We start from the raw sequence: 27053 nt of genomic DNA, 5'->3' as shown, positions 1-27053 counted from the left end.
TTCAAATCCGGCCTCAGACACTTAACACTTACTAGCTGTGTAACCCTGGGCAAGTCACTTAACCCCAATTGCCTCACTAAAATAAAAAAAAGAAAAAAATCCTAAATAGGGTCACAGAGTCAGACATAACTGAAACGACTGAACAACAAAAAGTCTCCCATCCACATAATCAAGATTATTCAATATTCCAAAGAAGATATAATAACCAATATTACCCTGTTCAAAGACTCTCTGAAAAGAAATACCAAACAAGACATGTGTGTCTCACGGGGTCGACATTGATATGCTATGGTCTGCATGGTCAAAAGAAACTCCTGAATTGATAAAAATTATGGGCATTTAAAAAAATTTTTAATTTGGGCAATTAAAAATTTTTATTTTAAATATGGACAAGAGTCACACAGGATAGTCAGAATAGCTCGGCTTTGATTTACATTATTCCAAATCAATTAGATCATGGATTTATTTGAATCACTGAGAAAACATAGACATTTGCCACTGTGATGCAGAATATACGGCAGAGAGTCCAGGCAAAAGAGGGATTCCCTGTGCATGGTGAGGTCCTCCAGATACTCCTGTTTGCATATAACATTATGCTTATTACATCAAACCCCAAGACATCGTAGGACTTCCTAGAAGAGATAAAGAATCATTCAAAGGAACTTGGCCTGAAAGTCCAAAGGGATGAAAAATATGATTGCCCAGATTTCAACATGTATCTTGATGGGCACCCTATAGTGTCCAACTCTCTCTCTCTCTCTCTCTCTCTCTCTCTCACTCTCTCTCTCTCTCTCTCTCCATCTATATGTATCTGGGACAAAGAGTGGAGATGAATAATAAACTGGGCCTAGAATTGGAGAAATGGAGGATAGAAGGGTATGTTGCTTTGGGCAAATCACAAAACACTATTTCTGACCTCAAGCTTCCCATAATAGCAAAGGCACTTCTTTTCAATATAAATATTTCACCAGTGTTGCGATACAGCAGTAAGACCTGGAACACCACTGCTTCTGAAGAACTAAAGGTGAACATCTCACAGAAGGCAAGGATGTGTAGTTGGTGTGAGCATCTAATCAGCAAGGAATTCTGTAGAATAGCAGGAGTCAAGAATATCCTCAAAAAATGTGTAACACAGAGAGAAGATGGGCCAGTCACATGCTACAAGCAAAGGATAACAGATGTTCCACAGGTACCCTCAGGCATCAGAAGAAAGTGAGGAAAGCCTTCAACACATTGGTCAGATCTCTTGTGGCAAATCTTTGAAAGGACATGTATGAGTGTCTCATAGGATGGGCATTGATAGGCTGTGGTCTGCATGGTTGGTGTAGTTGGAGGAAACTTTCAAATCAATAAGATCACGGATCTAGTTGAGAACTTTAAATTTGGGCAAGAGTGACACAGGATAGTCAGGGATGGCTGGGTTTTGATTTGCATCATTGGAGAGAACTTTAAAATCAATGAGATCACATATCTGTTTGAGTCTTTGAGAGTACATCTCCACATAGAAAGTGATTTTACTGAGGTCTGCAGATTGCAGATTTGCCATTAACTATGTCTAGCTATCTATGGCCCCACCAATTTCTGGTCTTTTTTTTCTCCTAATCCACCAGCCTAGCCTGGGCTAAAGGCTGAATTCAGTTATTTACTGAGTGAGACCAGAGCAGCTTGGGGTTGGTACCAGCACCATATGTAGAGGTGGGCATGGTGGGGCCAGAGGGGGAAGGATTATTGAGAAATTGATCTACAGCTCAGTTTTTTAGATGAGGGCCCTTCAATCCTCTTATCTAATTTCTGCCTGGTTCATCTAACTCCACCATTCTCCCACAAGCAGATGCCAACATGTCAGTACCCCCCACACAGCATATGCTCAACCCCTAGCAGTTGTTCATCAATCCTTCACCTTCCCCAGGGACTCTCATACCCCATATCCCTCTTCATCTTCCAGTATCCAGTGGAGTGACTGAGATCCACCCAGACCGAGTAGAACCCAAGAGTGTCTCACTCTCCTGGGAGGAGCCAGGGTTCCCAGGGACCCCAGGAGCCAACAACACTGAGTATGAAATTCAGTACTTTGAGAAGGTAAGTCCAGGGCCTTCCTGGTTGTCCCTGAGGTACCTTCTCTAGGGGGGGAGGGAGGAAGACAGGGCGAACGGGATGGGGGAAGGGAGTCCCTTGGTTCTTTCTGTTTCTAAATTTAGGGTTCCTGGGAAATCTAATTCCTGTGGCCAGACTCCCATAGATGGGAGAAGCAGAGGTTGGAAGCAGTTATAGGAAAACTAGAAGATTAGATGCTTGTTGAGGAAAGGACTGTCCTTTTCCACCTTTGTATGTCCAGCATCTGGTACAGTGCCTAATAATAGGTACCTAATAAACATTTGTTGAGTTGTATTGGATTATAAGGAGAGTATCAAAAATTATGTCATATCTACTGAAGGAACTGGAAATATTTAGCTTGGTGATGAGAAGACTTTCAGGATTGGAAGAATAGGAGGAATAGAAATATATCCAGGGCTTGCCTCCTCTTGGTGGACAGGCAGGAGGCTACTAGGGCAGAATGCTATATATATTACTTGTTGTTGTTACAGGGAAGGGTTCAGTTTTGGGAAGCAGAGAGAAGAAATGGGGTGTTTACAGAAATGATTGTGATGTAAAAGCCAAAGCCATTTTAAAAAGTTATATATATATATATATGTATATGTATATAGATATATAGATATAACCTATATCAGATTACCTGCTGTCTAGGGGAGGGGGGAGGGAGGGGAGGGAGGGAGAAAAATCTGAAATTGTAAAGCTTGTATAAACAAAAGTTGAGAACTATCTTTACATGTAACGGAAAAAATAAAATACCTTATATGTAAAAAACAAAATAAAAACAACAACAAAAAAAACAAAAAAAAAGTTATATATACGTGTCATCTGTAGGTCTAACACAGAGAGGAGAGATCAGATTTCTGCTGTGCCCCAGAAAGAAGAACTAGGAACAATAAAGGGAAGTTGAAAGAGAAGCAGATTTCAGTTCAGTGACAAGGAAAGCCTTCTTAACAATCAGACCTGTCCAAAACTAACTAGGCTTCCTTGGGAGGTAGTGAGCCATCATACACCCCTTGAGGTCTTTAAGCAGAGTCTTGATGGCCTCTTGGTGGGGATGTTGAAGTGGTTCAGGTAGACCAGGTAAACTCTGATTTATGGTGTTACAAGGATCACCTGGAATTATGGGTGTAACCGCCTCCCTTCTCTACTTGACTTGAAAATGCCTAATGGGCCATCTCTCATAAATGGGCTTCCCTAAGCAATTCTCTCTGGTGGTCAGCATCTTGTGTCTTCCCATAGCCCCTCACTAACATGCTGTCTTTTCTCCCTCCCCCCTCCTTCCTCCATGTCTTCTTCGTTGTCTCAGTTGCCCCAGGGCAAAAGTCTAAACCCTCCTTGCCTTTGACAACTTTAACTTCAACAACAATGAGATTTATTAAGTACCTACTGCATGCACAGTCCCATAGGGAAGAAGAGGGAAAGCTGAGGGAGATACTTCTGACTCTAAGACTTCAAATCATTTGTGATTATGCAGATCCCAACCCTTTCACCCCTTAGGAAGTCATAAGGAGTAACTTTGACCAAAAAAAAAATCACCACTGGTGGCCAACTTTTTCATTCTGGGGCTCAGGATGGGGTTCTTACTTGCATCTGGGGTCACTACCCATTCTACCAGTAGCAAATGGAGAGAGAAGGGAAAGGCTGCCCTTGGATACCTAAATGTGCACGAGGGTATGGGGTGGGGCAGGCCAGAGAGAGAAAATAGGGTTTTTGCTTTAATCCTCAATTTCCTATTTGGTAGAATGCACATTGTTTTTACTGTGCATCTTCTCAGTTTGCTGTGCTATCATCCTCTGTGTAGGCCTTTGCTCACCCTGTGGGCTCCCTGACACCACTTTTAGCAGGATGTCTTCAGCTCCAACACCATCTCCTTCTTCCTTTTCTTTCTTTCTTTCTTTCTTTTTTTTTTTGTGGGGCAATGAGGGTTAAGTGACTTGCCCAGAGTTACATAGCTAGTGTCAAGTGTCTAAGGCCAGATTTGAACTCAGGTCCTCCTGAATTCAGGGCCAAATTTTTATCCACTGAGCCACCTAGTTGCCCTCTCCTTCCTCCTTTTCTTAAAAAAAAAACATTTTTATTGATGCCTTTGGTTTTTACATGCATTCATTTTCAAATCTACCCTCCCCCTGTCCCTATCAGTGAGTCTTTTCCCCTTGTAACACAGACTTTAAAATGAAGAAATAAAAATGACAGTTCATCAAAAACCAGTCGATGCATTGGCTACATCTGACAATATATTCTAGGTTCTACCCTGATCGTCCCCCAGCTCTGCAAAGGAGCCACCATCTCTCTTTCTAAGGAGAGAGGACCTGTCACCTTATTGAGCAGAGGATCCTGATCTCCTGAAAATCAGGGCACTCTTCCTCCCTTTCCAATAGGGTCAGAGGGAACAGACCTATGCCACTGTCCGTACGGGAGCGCCTGCTGTCACAGTCAATAATCTGAAGCCAGCCACGCTCTATGTTTTCCAAATCCGAGCAGCCTCCCCCTCTCTTTCCCCAGAAGTTGGAAACTTCACTCCCAGCATAGAAGTAGAAACTCTAGTGGAGGGTAAGTACTGGATGGTTGGGGAGAAAGGAGAAGGACATTCCCCAAGAGAGAAGAGAAATGGGAGGAAGATTCTGGAAGGGAGGGGCAGGGTGAGGCCTGGGTTCCTCGGAGGAGCAAGAAACTCCAAGTGCTGAATGTGATCTGGGGTCCTTCCCTGGGATAATGACCTCATCCAGCCCCCTACTCACTGCCCAATCCCTTCTTTTCCTTCAAAGCTGGCCCAGGGTCTAGGAAACAGAACCCTGCCGTGGTTGCTGTGATAGTCGCTGTAGCTGCCCTCCTCATCCTTGGCTTCGGGCTCAGTTCGTTGGCTATCTGGAAGAGGTAAGTGGCCTAGAAACCCTTCTAAAAACCCATGCTTCCATCTGACCTGGCTCCCAGTGCTTGTTGTGCCTGGGATGGGAGGGTGTAGAGACTCGGGTTCACTCCATCTACCCCATGACACATACAGATGTACATAAACAGGGACCTCCACCCACCTAGATGAAGAGGATGAGATGCAATGCTTGGCAGACTGGCTCGGGAGTCCAGAGATCTGGATTCTAGTTGCAGCTCTTCTAACTCAGTGTTGCCCTTGAGCAAGTCTCTTTCTCTCTCTGGTCCTCTGTTTTCTTATCTGTAAAATGAGGGGTGGGCTTCAGAGTCTCTCTCAGCTTGCACACTCTCTGGTTCTTTGTATGGGCAGTACCCAAGATCCTTGTTGGCATTCTGTGTCTTTGCATGCATGCACATTTACATATAACTCACCATCCACAGTTAAATAGGATGTTCATGCTCACATGGACTTGCACACACAGGCACACAGATTCGGGGATGCAAGAACAGATCCATGTGCCATCCATCCCTTCCCCCTTCCTTCTCTCTACTCCCTGAAAAGGATGGGATTTGGCTGCTTAAATCGCTAACAGCCTCCGGGCCTCAGCAGGAACAGGGAGGGTGGACCCAGCCTTCCTGGGCTACTGCTCCTAGTGATTAGGATTTGCTTCAGAGGGCCATGGGACCCCAAGGGAAATGAGCTCCCGGTGCCTGAGCAAGCCTTGGAACTAATCCTGAAAATAAATGTGATGGGAGGCTCTCCAGGGCTAGAAACCCACAGTGGAAAGAGCCTAGGGCTGACAGGCAGGATACCTTGGTTTTCGTTTTTGGCCCTTTCTCTTGTGCTGGGCACTTCTCATTGGGCTACAGTGAGAATTTAGGACTACGACAGTCCCTCCCAGCTTTGCCATTATGTGTAAGAGGCTGGGAAAGGAGGAGGAGATGGGAAGGTAGGGATCAGTGTAGATGCTAAATCCTGCTGCAGTTTATAGCAGAAAACAGAATTAGGGATCTCACCAAGAGAATAGGAATTCTGTCTTCCCTCCCTGACTCCTGGCTGTGTTAGGGAGGGCATAACAGTGAATGAGGTGGGAGGAAGGTGGCATTAACACAAGAAAGGAGAGGAGGACAGAAGGGTTTGTGAGCAAAACTGAGATTATGGGGTGCTATCACCCGGAGAAGGGGAGTATAGACAAGATGGAAGAAAAAAAATGACCCAGCCTCAGGTGGAGGCTCAGTTTCTTTGAATACACTCAATAGTCTAAAGTACTATACATGAGGACCTGGACTGCTTCTTTTTTTTTTGTATTTGTACCCCATTGACCAGGACTAGCATAGTGGTTGGCACTCTGTAGACACTTAAACACTTGCTCGATTGAGAGAATGGGATTGCACCAACAACTAGCTAGGCTGACAATCCAAAGCCCCAGGCTTCTGCTGTTAGATTGCTGAGCTGCTGGGGTTCTGTGTGATGTTGTATCGCAGATGGGCAGTGCCCCAATCCAGGCGGGGAGCTTCACTCTTTTCCCTGAAGCTGTTTGGATTGGGGGCTGCTGGAAAAGCCAACACTTCAAAGGAACCTGCTGCAGCTTTCTCCAGTGTGTGTGTGTGTGTGTGTGTGTGTGTGTGTGTGTGTGTGTGTGTGTGTGTGTGTACGTTGCTGTGCATGTGTGCATTATGTGCATGTATGTGAGGGGGTAGAAGGCTCAGGGGGGAAAAACAGTTTTCTTCTGGAGGCTGGGGGAGCTTGGGACAGCTGCAAAGAACGAGCTGATGCATGGGGAAGTCTCTGAAGCTGATAATTATGCCCATTTCAAAGCCACTTGGTCAGATTCTGAGCTTCCCCCAGCCCAGTCTCCTCAACCCCATCAGAGCTGAGAGGGAGGAGGGGGGAGGGGAGCAGAGTGGGTTGCTGAGGCTGCCTTAGTCAAACCGACACTGCAGCCTTACGGCCTATAATTGGGAATGTTCCCAAATCAGAACAAGATTAAACAGCCCCAAATGGGGAGAGTGTCTCACAGCCAGGAAGACTCAGGAAATCATTTGAAGTGGAAAAGGAAGACAATCCCGGAGACAGAGAAGAGGGACAGCCGGAGCTCGGGGGTGGGTGGGTGGGGCATGAGGAGACATCACCTGAAGCATTTTGGAGACTGGAATCGGGGCTGTGTAAAGTGATATGCGGATTAGGTTCCTGCTTTAAAAGGGCCTTCAGATAGACCAACATAGACCGAGAAAAAAATTTCCCAACTCAATTTGGGAAACATTTCTAAAGCAGCTCCTAAGCGCAAGGCACGCCGTTCCTCATTTCTCCAGCTCCCAACCCCAGCTTCTCTCTCTCCAGCTCAGGAAGACTTCACTGGGACACCCTCATAACCACCTCATCACTTCTGCCCTATCCTCTCATCTTTTTCCCTCCTGCCTCAGAGAAAGAGGAGATACATGCTTTGGCTCCCATCCCCTCCTGCCCCCTATAAGGACCTTATTCCATCTATCAGTGAATCAGAGAATCAGAAAGTCAGAACTTGGAGAAGAGACCTTGTTGGTCAATACTTCATCTTATAGACAAGGAAACTGAGGCTCTGGACAGGGAAGTGACTTGTGCAGGGTCACACAGATGACAAGTAGCTGAGCTGGAACACTACCTTTCTACTACACCATGGTATCTCTTCGTGCTTCTTCCATTAACCTTCTCTCCTCAGCCCACTCCTTTTCCTCTGCCTCCAAATGCACTTGGTTTTCTGATTCTGAAATAGCTTAATCCTTTTTACTGGCTTGAGCTGCCATCTCTATCCTTTTGCCTCTACATCCCAAGAATACATGTGTATCTGGTTCTACTTCCTCCTCATCTGCTCTGTCCTCAAACCCCCATAGTCTAGCATCTATGCACACCACTCCTCTGAAATGACTCTCTAAAAGGTTTAGCATCAGAGAACTGAGAGGGACCTCACTGGGCATCTGGAGTAACCCTCTGATTTTACGGATTAGAAAACTGAGGCTTGGAAAAGCCAGGAGACTTAGTAGATTTTTATTAAGGGCCTACTAGATCCCAGACCCTATGCTAAGCACTGAAGAAACACAAAGAGGCAAAAGACAGTCCCTGACCTCAAGAAGCTTACAATCTAATATGGGAGACAACAAACAAATATAGACATATGAGCTATATAAAGGAGAAATAGGAAATTAGAGAGGAAAGGCATGAGAATTAAGAAGGGTTAAGAAAGGTTTCCCATAGAAGATGAAATTTTAGTTGGGACTTAAAGGATGCCAGAGAAGCCAGTAAGTGGAGATGATGAGGAAGAACATTCCAGTCATGGGGGAGAACCAGTGAAAATGCCCAGAGATAGGGCAGCTATGTGGCACAGTAGATAGAGCACAAGTCCTGGAGTCAGGAGGACCTGAATTCAAATCTGACCTCAGCCACTTGACACTTACTAGCTGTGTGATCCTGGGCAAGTCACTTAACCCTCATTGCCCTGAAAAAAAAAGATATATACTGGTTTGAGATGTCTGAAAGGCAGCTGGGGATGTGAGATTGGAGGTCAGCAAAGAGATGGTAATTAAATTCCTAGGAGCTGATGAGATCAGCAAATGAAGTAATAGAGAGGGAGAAGAGAGCACAGGACAAAACCATACAGGACACCTATGGTTAGAGGGTGAGACCTGGATGAGGATCTCATAAAGGAGGCCAAGAAGGAGTGGTAAGATGGGTAGGAGGAGAACCATAAGAGATGCTGTTCCAAAAACCAAGAGAGAAAAGGGTATCTAGGAAGGGAGAATGATCAACAGTGTCCAAGGCTGCAGAGAAGTCAAGGAGAAAAGGCCATTGGATTTGGCCACTAAGAGATCATGAGTAACTTTGGAGAGAGTGGTGTCACTGCAAAGATGAGGTCAGAAGCTGGATTGTAAGGGGTTAAGAAGTGAGTGAGAGGAAAGAAAGTTGGGGGGCCCATTGTAGATGGCTTTTTCCAGGAGTTTAGCCACAAAGGACTGAAGGGAAATAGGACTATGGCTGGGGACTCAGAGTCAGCAGGTAAGAAGAAGTAGAATTAGGTTGAGGTCTGATGACTCCACGTATAGAGCTCTCTCCCATGCACAGTGTTGCGCCAGTGACCTCATTGCTAACTACAGGATCTTTGCTCATTCCTCATCCTCCATCCTACAGCATTTAGCATCAGTCTTCTGATGCTAAGTCAATTCTGTGACACCAGTGGTCTGGCTATCTTTCTACCTCTGAAACTCCCCCTTCGCTGACTCAGTTTCTGTTACCTGTCATCTAAATGGGACCTTGCCTAAAAGCCTGTCCTCAGGACTTTTTCTTTCTTAACATCCCTCATAAATGTTTTTATGGCATCACTTCTCAAGGCAAACATTCATTGTGTTCCAGGACCCATATTCTACCCTCTGGGAGAGACATAAACTTTATTTTTGTTTGTTTGTTTGTTTTGGGGGGCAATGAGGGTTAAGTAACTTGTCCAGGGTCACACAGCTATTAAGTGTCAAGTGTCTGAGGTCTGATTTGAACTCAGGTCCTCCTGAATCCAGAGCTGGTGCTTTATCCACTGCACCACCTAGCTACCCCAAGATATAAGCTTTAAATAAGACAGGGCCCTGCCCTTAGGGAGCTTACAGTCTACGAGGGTAATAAGACACCAACAAAGTGAGGGAGAAGCCAGCAGAATGCAGCCAGGTGAGAAATGAAGATATGACTGATCTGGGCACCGTTATTTTTGTTTGTTGGTCTGGGTTTTTTTGTTGTTTTTTTTTATTTTTTTTTTCAGGGCAGTGAGGGTTAAATGACTTGTCCAGGGTCACATAGCTAATAAGTGTCTAGTGTCTGAGGACGGATTTGAACTCAGGTCCTCCTGAATCCAGGGCTTGTACTTTATCCACTGCGCCACCTAGCTGCCCCTGGGTACCATTCTTAAATGGAGGTTCTTGGAGGAGCAATCAGAGGGAGGGAGGGGCAGAAAGTATTGATTAGATATGAGTTCAAGGACTCCAGTGATCTTGCAGGGGGCTCTGGCAAGAAATGAGGTGCAGTTCCAGGGCTGAAGTAATCTTCAGGTGTAAAATAAGACTCTCTAGTCACTAGCCGTCATCTTTCTTGAGCCAATCTTTCATTTTTGTCAGTGGTTTCCCCATTCTCCCTATGCACTCAGCCTTAGAATCCACTCATCTGATCCCTTCCTGGCCTTTCCCTCCACACCCACAGAAGGGTGCTGTTCAGCTTGCTGAAGGCTTTCATCTAAAGTTCTTCACCTTGAATTGGTTCCAATGAAGTGCACGAGCTGTTCGTTGATGATTTATCATGCTCATTATATGAGTGGCCCACACCACCTAAGAAAATTTAGGAAAACCCTCAGCATATAATAAGACAGAACTAATTAAATGAACAACAAACTGGGGTGGGGGAGAATTGTGTTCTTTGTCCCTTTTCAGGTTGATATTCCGTTCTTGTTCTGCTAGTCTGAATTGACTTTATTCCACATTGGTCAGCTAAGGGGTATAATGCTGGACTTGGGGTCACAAATACCTGAGTTCAGGGCAGCTAGGTGGCACAATGGATAAAGCACCAGCCCTGGATTCAGGAGGACCTGAGTTCAAATTCGGCCTCAGACACTTAACACTTACTAGCTGTGTGACCCTGGGCAAGTCACTTAACCCTAATTGCCTCACAACAAAACAAAACAAAACAAAAATACCTGAGTTCAAATCCTGCCTTAGACAGCTGGACAAATCCCATGAATTCTTTCAGCCTCAGTTTCCTCATCTGTAAAATGAGGGCTTAGTGGCTTTCAGTCTATAAAATGTTGGGTTCAGTGGCCTCCAAGATCCCTATACTCTATCAATGTCATTCTGTCCGTATTTCCTTGTATGCTTCACATTTATTACTTTTTATAGCACTATGGTATTGACCAAGTGGTCTTTAAGGCCCTTTCTGCTCTTCACATTCTGTGTTCTAGTTCTAGGTTTCCTTCTGGTTCATTCTCTGTTCTCAGGTCTGTTCGAAATCTGATGTCCTACATTCTAAGGTCCTTTCCAGCTCTGATGTTTTCTATTATCGAGTCCCTCCTTGCTTTTTCTTTCTCTCTTTTTAGGTCCCTTCCAACTCTAACATCCCATATTCTAAGAACCCTTGCAGTTTTCATATTCTATGTTCTGAGTTCTCTCCCACCCGTGACATTTTATACCCTAAGGCAGTGACCTCCGAAGTTGGTGCCCCTAGGGGGTCTTGACATGACTCCAAAGGGAACTGTGACCTGATCAAGAATGTGGAAAATTGGGGCAGCTAGATGGCACAGTGGATAGAGCACTGGGCCTGGAGTCAGGAGTACCTGAGTTCAAATCCAGCCTCAGATACTTAACACTTACTAGCTGTGTGACCCTGGGCAAGTCACTTAACCCCAACTGCCTCATGTGAGATTTAAAATTGGATATTAGATCATAAATCTCCCCTACTTAACCTTTCCCTTAATTTATCTCCCAAACTAGTAAATGGAAGAAGCTTTTGGTTTTCTAGATAGACCTTTTTATTTATTGTTATGGTAGTCACAAGGTGATGTTGATTAGAAGGTGTGAGATTTAAAATTGGATATTAGATCATAAATCTCCCCTACTTAACCTTTCCCTTAATTTATCTCCCAAACTAGTAAATGGAAGCAGCTTTTGGTTTTCTAGATAGACCTTTTTATTTATAGTTATGATAGTCACAAGGTGATGTTGATTAGAAGGATAGGAAAGTAGAAACACAATACAAATCGTCTTAAGTCTAAGCTTAGTCTATATTCCTTATAACAACTCACCAAACCAACAAGGCCACCTTTGGAGAGAGAGTCTGTGCCGCGCCGTCAGGAGTCCCGCCAAGCAGGCAAAAAGGCCCCTCTCGTTCTCTCCACCCCGGAAGTCAAAAAACCCGGCAGGCAGTCTGACATGCGCAGCAGGCGCACTGTACCTGGCAGGCAGTCTGACATGCGCAGCAGGCGGACTGTTCATCTCCTCCCCAAAAGGGTGGTCCTTGAAAAACTGGCGTCTTTCAGTTATCCTAACCGACTGTTAAAAACTTTCATATTTTACCACATTACAACTATGATAATACCCATAATGAGAGTTACAGTCATGTGAACTATCGTGAGTATGGTATTACAATTTATTTCAACTGCAGGCAAAAAATTCCTACTAATATTAAACACATTTTCAGTGGAGACAGTTACACTCATACCATTATACCAAAAAGATTTTGCTGTGTGAGTGAGGAGGAGACCTATAACACAATGAAGGAATACCGAGTAAACTAGATGTCTAAATTTGGACAAAGGATAGGAAAGTAGAAACACAATACAAATCGTCTTAAGTCTAAGCTTAGTCTATATTCCTTATAAAAACTCACCAAACCGAAAAGGCCACCTTTGGAGAGAGAGAGTCTGTGCCGCGCCATCAGGAGTCCCGCCAAGCAGGCAAAAGCCTCACTTCCGTTCTCTCCACCCCGGAAGTCGAGTCCCGCAGGCAGTTTGACGTGCGCAGCACGTCCCCAAAAGGGTGGTCCTTGAAAAACTGGCGTCTTTCAGTTATCCTAACTGACTGTTAAAAACTTTCATATTTTACCACACTCACTAAAAAAAAGAAAGAAAGTAGGTAATCGATTTGGGGGCAGCTAGATGGCACAGTGGTTAAAGCAGCAGCCCTGGATTCAGGAGTACCTGAGTACAAATCCGGCCTCAGACACTTGACACTTACTAGCTGTGTGACTCTAGGCAAGTCACTTAACCCCAGTTGCCTAAAAAAAAAAGAATGTGGAAAATTGGTTGCACCCAGCCCTCCATTCAACAACCAAATTGTGGGGGTTTGTCTCTAACACAACCATGTCTACCCTTAGCCCTCAATTACTCCCTCCTACAATTGTGCAAGTTCCCGACATTCCCACTTCCTTGCCAAATAGCATTTGTTCGGGACACCTACCCAGTACCTGACCACCCACAGCAGCAGCTGCACAGGTGCCATTGACTTTCAGATCACTTAATGGCCCCAGCAGGTACCACCAAGAGAATGGGTTTTGCTCTCATGAGCAGTGAACCCCCAAAGGAGCTTGAACCCCCAAATTTTAATTTTCAGTGGATTGAGTGAGTTTCACAGGATGCACAGTCATGGATGGAAGACTATATTGATCTCAGCTCTCATTACATTATATTTTCCCCAAAACTCATCCTTTCTTCCAAGCTTCTCTATTTCTATTTCCAGTCATCTGGGTTCTCAACCTTGTTGTCATCATCAATTCTTTACTCTGCTTCATTCACATAGCTAGTTGCCAAATCTTGCTGTTTCTGCCTCCACAACATCTCTTTCTCTCTACTTCCACGGCCACCACCCTAACCCAAGTCATCACCTCTCTTGAAATATCACAATAGCTTTCTATTTAGGCTCCCTCCTCAAGATTCATCTCACTCCCAGTCATCTTCCATACAATTCCTAAAGTGAAAAAGACTGATCATGTCACTCCCTCCCAATAAACTCTCAATGGCTCCCAATTGTTTCCAGGACCAAACATTATTTTAATCTTAATCTCATCCTTTAAAATTTTCTATGTTTAGGTTTCATAATGTACATAAATATTAGTAATACTTGTGTACATTACATGTTAAAAGAAATATGGTACAGGGGAGAGGGGATTGGACTGAGAGTCAGGAAGACATTGATGTGATCCTGGGCAAGTTCTTTAACCTATATGTGCCTTCAAGGCAGCTGTGTAGTACAGTGGTTAGAACACTGGACCTGGAGTCAGGATAGATCTGAGTTTAAATCCAGCTTCAGATACTTACTGACTGTGGGATTCTGGGAATTTAACCTGAGTTTCCTCATCCATAAAAAAGGGATAAAAATAGCACCCATCGGGCAGCTAGGTGGTGCCGTGGATAAAGCACTGGCTCTGGATTCAGGAGTACCTGAGTTCAAATCCGGCCTCAGACATTTGACACTTACTAGCTGTGTGACCCTGGGCAAGTCACTTAACCCTCATTGCCCTGCAAAAAACCAAAACGAAACAAAACAAAACAAAAAATAGCACCCATCTCCCAGGGTTATTGTGAGGATCAAATGAGATAATATTTGTAAAGCACTTTACAAACCTTAGCATTCTATATAAATTCTGGGAACTAGTAGTCCTGGTAATAGTTTTCCAATCTGTTAAATGAGAGAGTTGGATTCGTGTAGTATCAAAGTTCCTTCCAGCTCGAAATCTATGACCTATAATTTATAAATAAATAAATATGCAAATCAGGAGTGCACGCTCCGTTGTTGTAACTGATAGAAAAACAATTTGGAGACCAGTGTTCTCAGGTCCTTCCGAGCCCTGACATTCTGAGTCTCAAAGTACACAGGCAAATATGTGTGGATTCCTGGAATTGTGGCTCTGGCTAGGGGTGTGTGTGTGTGTGTGTAGGAAGAGGCCTGTCTAGGGCTTGGGCAATGCTGGGGGGCAGGTGCTGCCCCTCCTTAGTGCCCCCCACTCTGTTTCTCAGGCAGTGCGGATACGGAAAAGGCCTCGGAGATGGTAATGATGAAGAGCTCTACTTCCATTGTAAGTCTGGGACCCCTGGCCGCCCTCCTTCACAGACCAGTACCACCTCCTCCCCCTGGTCACCATCAGAGGGCAAAGAGATTGTTGGGGGAGGGGATTCCCTCCCAGGCTTGGATGCAGAGATACCATCCCACCCCTACCTCATGCTGATGCTACTTCCCGGGCAGCAGCTTATCCTAAAGGTATATCTATCTTTTGTCCCTGATACCAGTTAAGGTCCCAACGAGGAGGACATATATTGACCTGGAAAACTGTGCAGATCCCATGCAGGCCTTGCACCTGTTTGCCAAAGAGCTGGACAGCTCCACTGTGTCTGTCCACAGCATCATTGGTACAGGTAGGTGTCTCCCACCCCCTCTCCTGGTGCGCGCGTGCGTGCGCACACACACACACACACACACACACACACACACACACACACACACACACGGTAGTAGAGCTGACTGGGCCAGGCACACACCCTACCTTTTGGTTTTCATGAAAACACTGCAGCCTGACCAGGCATGTCTATCCCTGGCCCCAGGCTGCTTAGCTCTTCTGGGTTGTTCTTGGTGCTTAATCCATCCCTCTAAAAATGGGAACTCTCAATTATCTATGTGTGAATTCAGTTCAACGAACAATGCCATTCCATCTCCTATCTTCATGCTTTTGCACCAGCTGTCTCCCATGCCTGGAATGCACTCCCTCCTCACCCCTGCCTCTTGGAACCCCTAGTTTACTTTAAAGCATAGCTCAAGTGCCATCTCCTCAATGAAATTTTTTCTACCCCTCCCCCACCCTTGTTGCTAATGCCTCATCTCCCTCTGAAGTTACCTTGTATCTATTTTGTAAAGGCAGCATGACATAGTGATTAGGGAGCCATCTTGGAGTAAGCAAGACCTGAGGTCAAGTCTTACCTCTTTCCCATACTGGCTGTGTGACCTTGGGCAAGCAACTTAACCTCTCGATGCCCCAAGTAATTATCTAAAACTCTAAATTGCAGGGCAGACACAGATCTCCATGGGTATGGAGAGTTTCCTCGCTAGGGGTTCCCATTACCAATGGAATCATAGGTTGGATCCAAAAAGCACAGTGGATAGAGTGAGCGCTAGTCCTGGAGTCAGGAAGACTCATCTCCCTGAGTTCAAAACCAACCTCACACACTTATTAGCTGTGTGACCCTGGGCAAGTCACGTAACCCCATCTGCCTCAGTTTCCTCATCTGTAAAATGAGCTGGAGAAGGAAATGGCAGACCACTCCTGTATCTTTAATAAGAAACCCCCAGATGTGGTCATGAAGAGCTCTATGTGTGTGTGTGTATTTTATTTATATATATATATGTATATGTATATATGTATATATAATACACACATGTATATGCATGCATATATGTATATATGCTTATATGTGTATATGTTGTCTCCTCCAATAGAATATAAGCTTCCTGAGGACAGACTGTTTCACTATATTTTCCCATGATTCCTTGACATCCTTCTGTTCTGTTCCCACAATGCATGAGAAAGGAGAGAGGAGAGAGAAACACAGAAAGAGACAGAGAGAGGGACAGAGAGAAATGAATTTTGATCACTCCTCTATGAGGATCGTTGAGAAGGGGTTGGAATTATTACCTCCCCCTGAGACAGAGGACAGAGCCATAACTAAGCAGGGTAATAATGACACCCCCCATCCCACTCTGCATCACCACGCCCCCAGCCCAGATGCAGAAAATGATGGGTTCTGGCCCTGCCCTCAGACCAGTTGCAGTAACTGACACTTGCTATAGCTACATGACTGGGGCAAGCCCAAGAGCCTCAGTTTTCTCACCAATAAAATGGAGATGTGTGAGAAGGCATTCTCATCTAGCCCGGTGTTGGATTAGGTGGGGGTCCCTTCCAGCTCATCTATGAGCCTAGCCTATGACCTTTGGCTATTTACCCCACAGGGCAGTTGTGAGGAAAGTACTGCTTTGTAAGTCCTTATTTGCTTTAGAAACAGGAAACTGTTTGGTGATCATCTTCATGATGTTTCCTGGGGCTCTCCCAGTAGTGGGCTCAGCTGCTCTGCAGTGGGGTTGGAGTGGGGAAGGGGGAAGATGCAGTGGGGTTGGGGTGGGGGAAGGAGAGAGATGAAATAGAGTGGGGGAGGGGTGGAGCTGAAGTAGGGTGGGGAAAAGGAGGGGTGGCCCATGGAGCTGGCTGGTGAGCCATCCTATTCCCCACAGGCCAGTTTGGAGACCTGTGCAGTGGCTGCCTGAGGCTGCCAGGCGGGCGGGAGCTGTTGGTGGCTGTGCACACCCTCAGGGATGGCGCTTCAGAAAAGCAAAAGCTCCGTTTCCTCGCAGCAGCCTGTGCCCTGGGTCAGTTTGACCATTCCAATATCGTCCGGCTGGAAGGCGTTGTCACCCGAGGCAAGTCACACCTCTTGACCTTGGGTGCCTCCTCCTCACCCATGTCACTCATCCTTCCTACAGGCTGGTAGAAGTCCGATCCCCATCGTCTGAAAAAGAAACCTTCCTCTAAGTCCTTTCCTCCCCCATGGCAGCTCCCCCAGACACCAGGGATTCCAAGTGTTCCCTGCCTTTTTATTACTTCTTATTTTATGACTTATCACCTCACCTTCAGAAAGAGTTGTAACTAAGGCAGAGCAATAAGAGCTTTGTCTCAGGGTGATGAAACTTTAGGGGATACAGTTCTTTGACTCAGCAGCCACAACCCTAGCCCCTCTGTTTGCCTCCTCACTCACCAAATCCACCAAAAACCTGATTTTAAATCTTATAGAGTTTTGAAAACAAGGGAGCTGGGTTTGAATTTGGCTCTGCCACTGACTCTCTATGGGACATTGAGCAAGTCCCTTCCCCTCTCTGGGTTTATTTCCCCATCCGTAAAATGAGGTGATTGGGTGGATAGAGTACCGGCCCTGGATTCAGGAGTACCTGAGTTCAAATCCAGCCTCATACACTTAACACTTACTAGCTGTGTGACCCTGGGCAAGTCACTTAACCCCAATTGCCTCACTAAAAAAAAATGAGGCGATTGGATTTGAGGATTTCTAATGGCCTCTTGAAATTCAAAATCTACAGAGTCTATAAGTTTGATGGTCACATTTTCTATTCTAAGGCCCCTTCCTTCTCTAAAAGCCTATGCTGCTCTGCAAGGCAGGTTCCCTCCCAGACCCATCTCATACCCATCCCATCCTGGGCAAACATTGACTCAGACCTGGAGAAACCTGCTGAGTTTCTGGGTTCCTTCTCCCCTTTCTTTTCCCATGGGCTCCCCAATGCCACATTCTTCACTCCTATCCTTGCCAGGGGTAGAGGAGAATCCCAGGGTCCTCCCAAGGGCCCTTAATCCCTCTCCTGATCCAGGATTGAACCAGAAGCTTTGGGTTGGGGAAGTGGATGGGGGACCCCCATGTGAACATCTGGTTAAGCATGTGCTTCTGCGATCTCTGCCTGGTTCTAGGAATCACTATGATGATCGTCACTGAGTACATGGGCAATGGGGCCCTGGATGACTTCCTCAGGGTGAGTACTTCACCCTCCCTTCGAAACTTCAAGGGTTGGTGGGGGGGATCAGAGCTGGAGATAAAGGTTCTGGAGTTCTCAGACTGTGGCCCAAGGCATCACCTCCTAGCTAGACAGGTTAGTTCATCTCAATAACCCTGGACTTCCTCACATGTAAAATGGGAATAAAACTACTTACATTCCCTACCTTGAAATGTTGTCATGAGGAAAGTGCTCTCATCTGTTACAGCCGTGGTTATGGTCACAATCAACATGATTACGAGCATTTGGTCCTGGGTTTTACATTTTTTTTTCACTAACTCTATTCTATTGGTCCATGTACTCACTGGGCACTCGTGGGAAGGTGAAGGCCAGGAAGGCTGTTACCTCCAGGGAATACAGTGACTTGGGCTGGGAGCTCGGGGGAAGAAAGGGAAGGAAGGAATCCAAGAACTCTAAAAGAAAAGCCATTTCTTCAAGCCTGAGAGTGGGGCCTGAGTTTACTGCGAGGCTGTCTGCATCTCCTCCTTTCCCTGCTTTCCTAGAGGTATGATGGGCAGCTGACTGTGAGCCAGCTGCTGGGGCTGCTGCCTGGGGTGGCATCTGGAATGCGCTACTTGTCTGAGATGGGCTACGTCCACCGGGGCCTGGCTGCCCGACACGTCCTAGTCAGCAGCAGCCTTGACTGCAAGATCTCAGGCTTTGGGCAGGGTCCCCAGGACCAGGCTGAAGCTGTCTACACCACCTTGGTGAGGCATTCTCTCTCTCTCTCTGCCCTCCCTGCTCAGCCTCCCCCTACCTATACCCAGATTCATGGGCCTCCCTGGGTGTGTTTCTGGTTGGCTCACCTTGGGGATCAGCATAAGGGGCCTTCTTCAGGTATGGATTTCCCAGGGCGAGGGGGGAGGAGGGAGGAGGAGGAGGTATATCAGTCATGAGGAATCTCCCTGGAGAGGACAGGGGTCCGTTTGGGGAGTGGAGGGTTTTGGTGGAAGACATCTTGGTAAAGGAAAGAGTTCTCAGTATAGGAGGGGAGAAGCCTTGTGTTGAGGTGGGGCTCAAAGTGCCTAGGCCTTCGGCTGAGTCCCTATGCCTGGCCCTGCAGAGTGGCCGGAGCCCAGTTCTATGGGCTGCCCCCGAGACTGTCCAGTTGGGTCAGTTTACCTCATCCAGTGACGTGTGGAGCTTTGGAATCCTCATGTGGGAGGTGATGGCGTTCGGAGAGCGGCCATACTGGGACATGTCCAGCCAGGATGTGAGTGGTCCCTGGATTGGGGTTTGGGGTGGGGCAGCAAGGACTCAGCAGCTCAGGCAGGCTCACCTTCCCCCTGATGCTCTGCCTTGAGACCATCTGGTCCCTACCCTGAGACCCTCTGCTTCCTAGCCTGGGATCCTCTGGTCCCTGCCCTAGGACTCTCTGCCTACCCCATTTCCCCCCCTCCCCCCACCAAATACCTACCTCAGACAAAAGTCTCCTTAGGCTGAGGATGCTAGGTTGGGAAGGAATGGAGACTTGAAGTCTTTTCCTTCTCTTTTGTTGTCTTTGGCTCTGTCCTCTGCTCTTGCACATGACCCTGGCCATCCATCCAATGTTCTGGATCCAGGTGATCAAGGCCATTGAGGATGGCTTCCGGCTCCCAGCTCCCCGGAGTTGTCCCTCCTCGCTGCACCAGCTCATGCTCCATTGTTGGAGGAAGGACCCAAGGGAGCGGCCTAGGTTCACACAGATCCATAGTATCCTGTGCAAGATGGCGGAAGACCCAGAGACTCCCCCAAGTGCCACCCTCACCTGTCCCAGATATGTCCCAGACAACCTCACCTGTCCTAGATATATCCCTGACATCCTCACTCTCACCTGTCCCAGGTATGTCTCCCAAATCTCCTTTATCTATACCAGGCATGTCCCAACTACTGCCAGGTACATTCCTGATACGCTGGCACTGCCTATGCCTGATGCCCCCAAGAATGCCATACAGTTCCTGATACCCTCATAGGTGCCAGGAACAAGCAGTCCACCCACCTATCTGTCCCAAGCATATGCCCTGATAGGTTCACCAATACCAGGGATAACCCTGGCGTTTTTACCTATGCCAAGCAAAGCCCTGCCACCCATTAGTTCTAGGTGGCTCTCAGAGTTTCATCTGACTGTCTGCTCTGCTACCCTGTCCCATGGACTCCCTGTGTGATTGTCCTTTTTCTACCTTCCCTTCCTTCAGTTCTGTGGATGAGTGGCTGGAGGCCCTAAATCTGGACCAGTACAAGGACAGGTTTGCTGCTGCTGGTTATGACTGCCTCGAGTCTGTGGCCATGATGAATCTTGAGTGAGTCCTGGGAAGTAGGAGGAAGGGTGTGGAGATCCAGGCTTTGGCCTTGGGGAGATGGGGACTTGGGCTCTGGCCTGTTAGGGGCTCCCTAGTCTGATGGTGGCAGCTTGACCTTTGTTCTGAAGACCCTGTGCTCTGTCCAGAGCTGCAGGGGTGGCAGCTGAGCCCCTTCTTCATTTATGCTCCCTGCTTCTGGATGGGCCCTATCCCTGACCCAGGAGCCAGACTTGGCAAGGAGGGAAGAGGGCATAACAACAGTGGTTAGAGAATCTGCTAGGGAGGAAGTTGTTACGGATGGGGAAGGACGGGGAAAGGTGGGAGGAGAGTTCAGAAGCAGGAGAGGAAAGGATTGTAGAATGCCTTCCCCTCCCAGAGCAGGTCCTAACTCTCCTTTGTCCACAGTGACTTGTTCAGCCTGGGGATCTTTCCTCGAGCACATCGAGACATCCTCCTGAGTGGGATTCGAATGCTCCGGGCACGAGTAATTGAGCTGCAGGGGCAGGGGGTTCAAGTGTGAGCCGGATTCCCCCTTTGTCACCTGTTGGTGAGGCCCAAGGACACTGGCTCTTGTGCCCTGCCCCATTCCCCATTCAGCCCTGTTCTCTAGCTGGGCTCCAGGGGATCTGGAGCCCATACTCTGCCCGGAGGTTGGTGGCCTCCTCGGGCTTCTGATATCTTTTCTGACCTCAAGCCACCAGACTCTAAGCTGGATCCCAGTTTGGAGTGGATCCCAGGGTACAGAGCCTGCCTGGAGGAGTGGGGCAGGTGTGATTGGCAGGGGGGACCAGTGACTCTCCTGCTCCTCAGTCCCAACCTGCTCTGTTCCCTTAGTAGCTTCCTGCCCCTTAATTCCCATCCCTATCCCCTGATCTCAATAATCAGTCTTTATACCCAAATCTGTGGGACCCTCAGGCCTGTGAGAGCAGATGAGGGGCTCTGGGAAGTACACATGCTGAGCCTTCTCAGTTCTCCCAGTCCATCCACTTTTCTCTTCCACACACACCCTATTTTGTCCCTCTGGCATTGGACTCAGAGGATTGAGGAGTAGGGAGCCAGAGCTTTGGAAGGGAACATCTGTTTCCGTGGTTCTCCCTCGTCCTAGGAATGTTGGCCAGATAGGGATCCTCCGGGGTGCCCCTCCCCTCCCTGACCCCCAGCTCTCATGCATGAGAGGAGCCCGGGTGGGCACTGGGGAGCCGCCCAGAAACCTTGGGATCTAGCTAGCTAACCTGAAGGTTGGTCTGAGAATTCCCAGTCTCAGGTGCTTATAGAGACAAATCTCTGTCTGTCTTCTGTTCCTCTGTTGCCCTCCGGAGTCTTGTCGAAACTATCACCTCTTCAAGGCCATGTCATCTCCTCCCATTATCATCCATCCCCCTGACTCCCAGACCAATGAGAATCTGTCCTGTTTAAAGACATCACTGCCTCCTTGAAAGTTCTTCAACAGGTCTAGCTTCAGTCTTTATTGCTGCCAGTTCCTTTTCACCCTGGAGTCAGAGAGGAACCCACCTTCTGAGTAATTCACCCTGGATCTGCCACACTCCTGCTGCCAGCCCAGGGGGATGAGGAAGACAAACAGGCTTCTTACTTTGAATTCCTTTATAAACTAGCAGGAGTTTTGCCTTCCCTCCCCACTCCCCCCTGTACCCCAGGTAAGAACTTGGAGCTGCTTTCTCTGTTCTCAGCACATAAAAGCCCTATTTTCCGGTGTTCAGAGTGTAGGGAAGAGAATCCTAGAATGTCAGATCTATAAGACAGCTGAGGTAATTGAGTCCAGCCTTCCCATTTTATGGATGGAGAAAGTGAGTCCCAGAGAGAGGAAGCAGCTTATTCTGAGTTGCTGAATGAGTAGGAGAGCTGGGACTAGAACAGAGGTTTCTTTGAGTAGGGCTTTTCCCATTTCACCAGGCTGCCTCCTAGAAAACCCTTTGGTGTTTTTTATTCCCCTCTGATATAGTGGCCCAGAGGAGGGAAGCCTTGGAAGTTCTTTTAGAATAGGTGGGAGCTGACCTGGACTTTGAAGGATGGGTATAGAGATAGCCAGGAGGTAGGGCACAGCTGGACGGCACAGCTGATGATGATCCATGATGGTTTGGGACGCACGAGTGAGTTGCAAGTTCAATGCCTGGCATAAGTGGGGTAGGCTGGGGAGGAGGGAAGTTAGGTGGGCTGGGCAGAAGCAGAAGGCCACAAGACCAGGGAGAGGGAGGAGTTAATCCTGATTGGTCTGTATTGGACCAGGTACAGACCAACAGATTTCCAAGGGTCGCTAGTCTGGAACCCACAGCAGGAAAAAAAGGGGGAAAAAAACCCAAAGAGGAAAAAAAGTCCCTCACCCTCCCACTCCCAGTCACATTATTTCTGCAAGGCAAAACATCGCTGACTACTGTGGAGGAAACCTCTGTGTAGACGGGAACTATTGGTGCTGAGTGGAGTGATCTTTTCCTCCCCTGAGTGTGATCCTAGGCTCCAGCTAGTTAGCTGACTTCAGACTTTTTTGGACTGTAGCTTGTGACATCTAAAGATGGGCTGAAAGAACTAGTGATGTTTAACTTGGACGAGAAGTAAACCTTGATGGAGCTGGTAGCCTGTCTTAAAATACCTGAAGGGCTATCACAGGGAAGAGGAATTGGGTTGGATCTGCTTAGCCCCAGAGGACAGGACCAGGAGCAGGGAGGGACAATTTCCTTCCCATCAGAGCTGTCCCAAGGTGGATGGGGGTGCTGGAGTATGATTTAGGGAGAATGCTGTAAAGGGCATTACTGTAAAAGAAATGGTGGTAGGAAACATTCTCTGTCTTTGTGGAGGCCCCCCCCCAGCTCTGATACTCTGTGATGATAACCCAAGTTATACATGGTACACCCCCCCATTCTATACAAATCTATTTTTCTATGAAAGTTGTTAATTTCACCACAGTGTAAGCCTATGGGGCGGAGGGGGTGGGGTGTGATGGGGCGGGGAGTTCTTTGTGATTTGATTTCTTTCTTTAATTTTGGAGATGTTTTGTATTTATGGGGTCCTGTCTGCTACATGCAATAATAAAGACGTATGGACACCTGGACTGTGAAATAAAGGGAACTCCTGTGTGGTCAACGATGCGAGTGATGACGATGATGATGAGGGGGGGCGGGGGGGGGGGCCTGGCCCAGAAAGATCCACACAGCCTCGGGGCTATTAAAGGGAACACTGGCCAGGTTGGGAATTTATTATTGCATTTTTTAAAGGGGCTGGAAGCATCGTCCTTAATCCAAGATCTCTGATCCTTCAGGATTGGAGAGGTGGGTTGAGACGAGGAGTTCTACCTGATTCACTTAAAAATTTTTTTTAAGTGAGGCAATTGGGGTTAAGTGACTTGCCCAGGGTCACACAGCTAGTAAGTGTTAAGTGTCTGAGGCCGAATTTGAACTCAGGTACTCCTGACTCCAGGGCAGGTACTCTATCCACTGTGCCACCTAGCTGCCCTTTGATTCACTCTTACCAAGCACTTTCTCTGTGCAAAGAACAGCTGAAGTGGGTCTCCAACCAGCTAAGGTTCCTCCTGTGGGACTCCTTTGGTAGAGATAGGGTAAAAGCTTGTCCCCTGAAATCCCTCTTTTAGGTCTAGGCTGCCCCTAGGCATCTTTTTGCCTGTTTTGAGCCTTTGCAGAGCTCAGCAGGGAGCGGGAGTGGTGAGTAAGCAATGCAAATGCCCAGAAACCAAACAGATAATCCCACCTTCCCCAGATACTTGACTGCCACCTTCCCCTGTTCCCAGGGCATCTCAGCTGGATGGCTGAATTGGGGAGTAAAGAGATGGAAGGGCCAGAATTCTTTTGGAGAAGAAACTATCAAAGAACAAAAGGCTTTGTGTATCTGTGCTCCTTACTCCATAGTTGGGGCATCAGACCGTCCTCACACACTTAGGTTGTGCCGGTCAAGTATATAATAAGTCGCAGAGGCTGTGCTAAGCCCCAGTCCCTCTGCTCACCTGAGGCCTGGATGCTGGTCCTGACTCGGGCCTCCTCATCCAGCTCTTCCCATAAATCCTCTACCTGTGGTTCCCCTCCACCTGCAGGAGGCCTTTCTCTGGGTGGTTCAATATTTCTCAGATGCCAGTGTCCTTGTCCCTGTCACCCTTCCTCTCACACCATCGCCACTGTCCACCGTTAGTCACCTCTTCACTCTTGCTACACAACTGGAACATTCCCTTTACTGGCCACCCAGCTCCCTTAGCTTGCTTTTGGTCTGAGTATGTGACTCCAAAAATGTGGAACACTCCCTCTACTGATGTCAGAAACTTGTAGTCTTTGAAAGCCTGGAGGAGGCCTGAAAGCTTAAGTGATCTGACCCAGATCGACCAGGTTCATAGACTTCAGAGGCAGGGCTTGATCATTGGGTATTCCCGATGCTAAGGTAGGTCCTCTATCTTCCATGGCCCGCTGTCTCCTATCCTTAATGTCCCTGTGGCAGTCCTTATACATAAGCCCTTATGCTACAAGATGCTCACACCCATCATGAGTCTTCATAATGCCTATTGGGTTCAGCTGTGGTTGGGATGCCGTCTGAGATCATGGAGCTTCATGATTCATAGCATTACTAGGAGCATCTTCCAGGAGAATCCTGGTGTGAAAGAGTTGGGCCGTGCTTGGCAGAATGAAGGATCCTGGTTACAAGAGGAGAGCAACAAGAATTTGGCAGGAGGGGAGGCGGGCAACAAGCCTGTGCTTTCTGTATGCCCGTGCCAAACGGAAAACGGGATTGTAACAAGTTAATATTAAAATTATAAAAACTCTCCTGACAACTTTAAAATATGCAATAATCCGGAGATGTAGACACAGGCAGTCAGACAAGCCTTTAGGCATTACAAGTGTGATTAACAAAGCCATTGATTATTAATTGGTATAGTGAAAAGTGATTTGGGCTTGGGGTCAGGAGGAACTTGAATTTGAAGCTCACTTTTTAGCCACGTGACCACGGGGAAGGTACTAACCTGCTCTGGACCTCAGTTTCCTCATTTGCAAAATTGGGAGAGTATTTTTAAGTACTATGTAAATGTAAACTATTATTATTCTCATTTTGCAAATGAGGAAATTGAGGCACAGAAGAGGGGAGAGACCTAAGCTCACACAACCAGTAAATGTCAACTCACATGTTTTGGCAGCTAGGTGGCACAGTGGATAGAGCACCCGGCCTGGAGTCAGAAAGACTTGACTGAGTCCAAACTCTCCTCAGGCACTTACTAGCTGGGTGACCCTGGACAAATCACTTCACCCTGTTTGCTCCAGTTTCCTCATCTGTAGAATGAGCTGGAGAAGGAAATGGCAAACTGCTCTAATATCTCTGCCAAGAAAACCCCAATTGGGGTCACAGAAGGTCAGACATGACTGAACAAGTAAACAACAAGTATCCTGATTTCTAGGTCAGTGGTTCTTTCCACAATAGGATGCTGCATCAAAAGGTTAGAGATTCCTGCTTGTCAGACGGCAGGAGAGCTAAGTGGGATGCTGCTCTCTGTGAAATGAACAGGCTTCTTCATGACCCATCCCCATTCTCCTCCCTGTCGAGTCCCCAGGTCTGAACCTCCATGGGACGAGGGGCTGGCTCTGGGTAAGGATCGGCCGCAGGGACCAGTCAGGCCTTATTAGGTACAGTGGCAGGCGAGGAAGTTGATTGAATTTGATAAGCACATAACAAATGGAGGCACAGAAAGCTTAAAAGACCTAAAGTCAACCAGGTAGGAAGTAGGAGAAAGGGAATTTAAGCCCAGATCTCATGCTCGGAAAATCCATCCCTTTTTCTCATAGATCACAGTTGGTTTTTGTCAGTTACAGAAGGGCGGATGTGTCTTTCATTAGGAGTCAAGCCATAATGCAGGGAATTCATGCCAAATAAGGGATCATTCTCCCTCTCCATAAGGACCTTCTGTAAGAGCCCTCACCACCTAAATAGGGTAGCCTGCTCCAGCCTCAGACATCCCTGATTGCTAGCAAGTTCTTCCTTCCCTAAGCTGAGTAGAAATCCACCTTCTTGGCCCTAATCTCTTTTCCTCATACCAACACTGCACACATTTCCCCCACCCCTCGTGTCTTCTCCCAGCTAAGCATCCTGCTGTTCCTTCACCCAATCCATTCCATCAATGTCCCTTTTTTACACTATTCACTCTCTAAGATGCCAGTGTCTTTCCTAAAACATACCAGAAAGCGAACACTAAATGTTAGATAGATGTTTGCTCTGGGAGAAAAAGAATCCAGGGTTTTTCCTCAGTTAAGCCTTGATTGCCCATTCTAGTGGAAACAACTGCACAATAGCGTCAAAGCTGCTCGAAGGCCTTCACCTTGCAGATGCTAGCCTTTAGGAGTTAGACAAACATCTGTAACTCCACGTTTCCATTGGAGCTGTGGACTCAGCCTGCCAGAGTTTTAGCACCAGCTGCTGTGGCAGCTGGTGTCAAAGCAGATGGAAGCTCTGTTGGTGGCACCAGAGACTGTCTGATTCACCGTGTGCACAGACTGGAGCCACTTCATCAAAAGCCTTGAATACCAAGCTCAGGATTTTGACCTTTTTTTTTTTTTTTCCGGTAGACACTGAAGGTTTCTGAGAAGGGGTGTACCAGGAGCGTGGATCTGTTGGCACGGAAAGGAGGAGGGTGATGCCGGTGTCAAGGATGCCAGTTAGTTGGGGGGGGTCTTAAAATAGGTTGAGAAACAAGGATATAAACTTAGGGTAATTACAGTGGAA

General features: G+C 47.2%; 1 protein-coding gene across 3 annotated transcripts in view; it reads left to right on the top strand.

Annotated features, from left to right (window-relative positions):
- Positions 1-23414, top strand: part of EPHA10 (EPH receptor A10) — a 45970-nt gene extending 22556 nt beyond the window's left edge. For 2 of the 3 annotated variants that reach the window (XM_043997683.1, XM_043997681.1), the window contains 12 exons: positions 1946-2079; positions 4473-4644; positions 4860-4968; positions 14472-14530; positions 14742-14867; positions 16732-16917; positions 17972-18033; positions 18558-18761; positions 19118-19267; positions 19617-19876; positions 20229-20333; positions 20739-23414. In XM_043997683.1, the coding sequence (XP_043853618.1) occupies positions 1946-2079; positions 4473-4644; positions 4860-4968; positions 14472-14530; positions 14742-14867; positions 16732-16917; positions 17972-18033; positions 18558-18761; positions 19118-19267; positions 19617-19876; positions 20229-20333; positions 20739-20853 (1682 nt within the window). In that variant the 3' untranslated portion in view covers positions 20854-23414. The remainder of the gene's footprint in view (positions 1-1945; positions 2080-4472; positions 4645-4859; positions 4969-14471; positions 14531-14741; positions 14868-16731; positions 16918-17971; positions 18034-18557; positions 18762-19117; positions 19268-19616; positions 19877-20228; positions 20334-20738) is intronic. The other variant, XM_043997682.1, reaches the window with a different exon arrangement.
- Positions 23415-27053: the final 3639 nt, after the last annotated feature.

Source organism: Dromiciops gliroides, chromosome 3 (assembly GCF_019393635.1).
Source record: "Dromiciops gliroides isolate mDroGli1 chromosome 3, mDroGli1.pri, whole genome shotgun sequence".
Lineage (NCBI taxonomy): Eukaryota > Metazoa > Chordata > Mammalia > Microbiotheria > Microbiotheriidae > Dromiciops > Dromiciops gliroides.
This window is presented reverse-complemented; position numbering and strand designations above follow the sequence as displayed.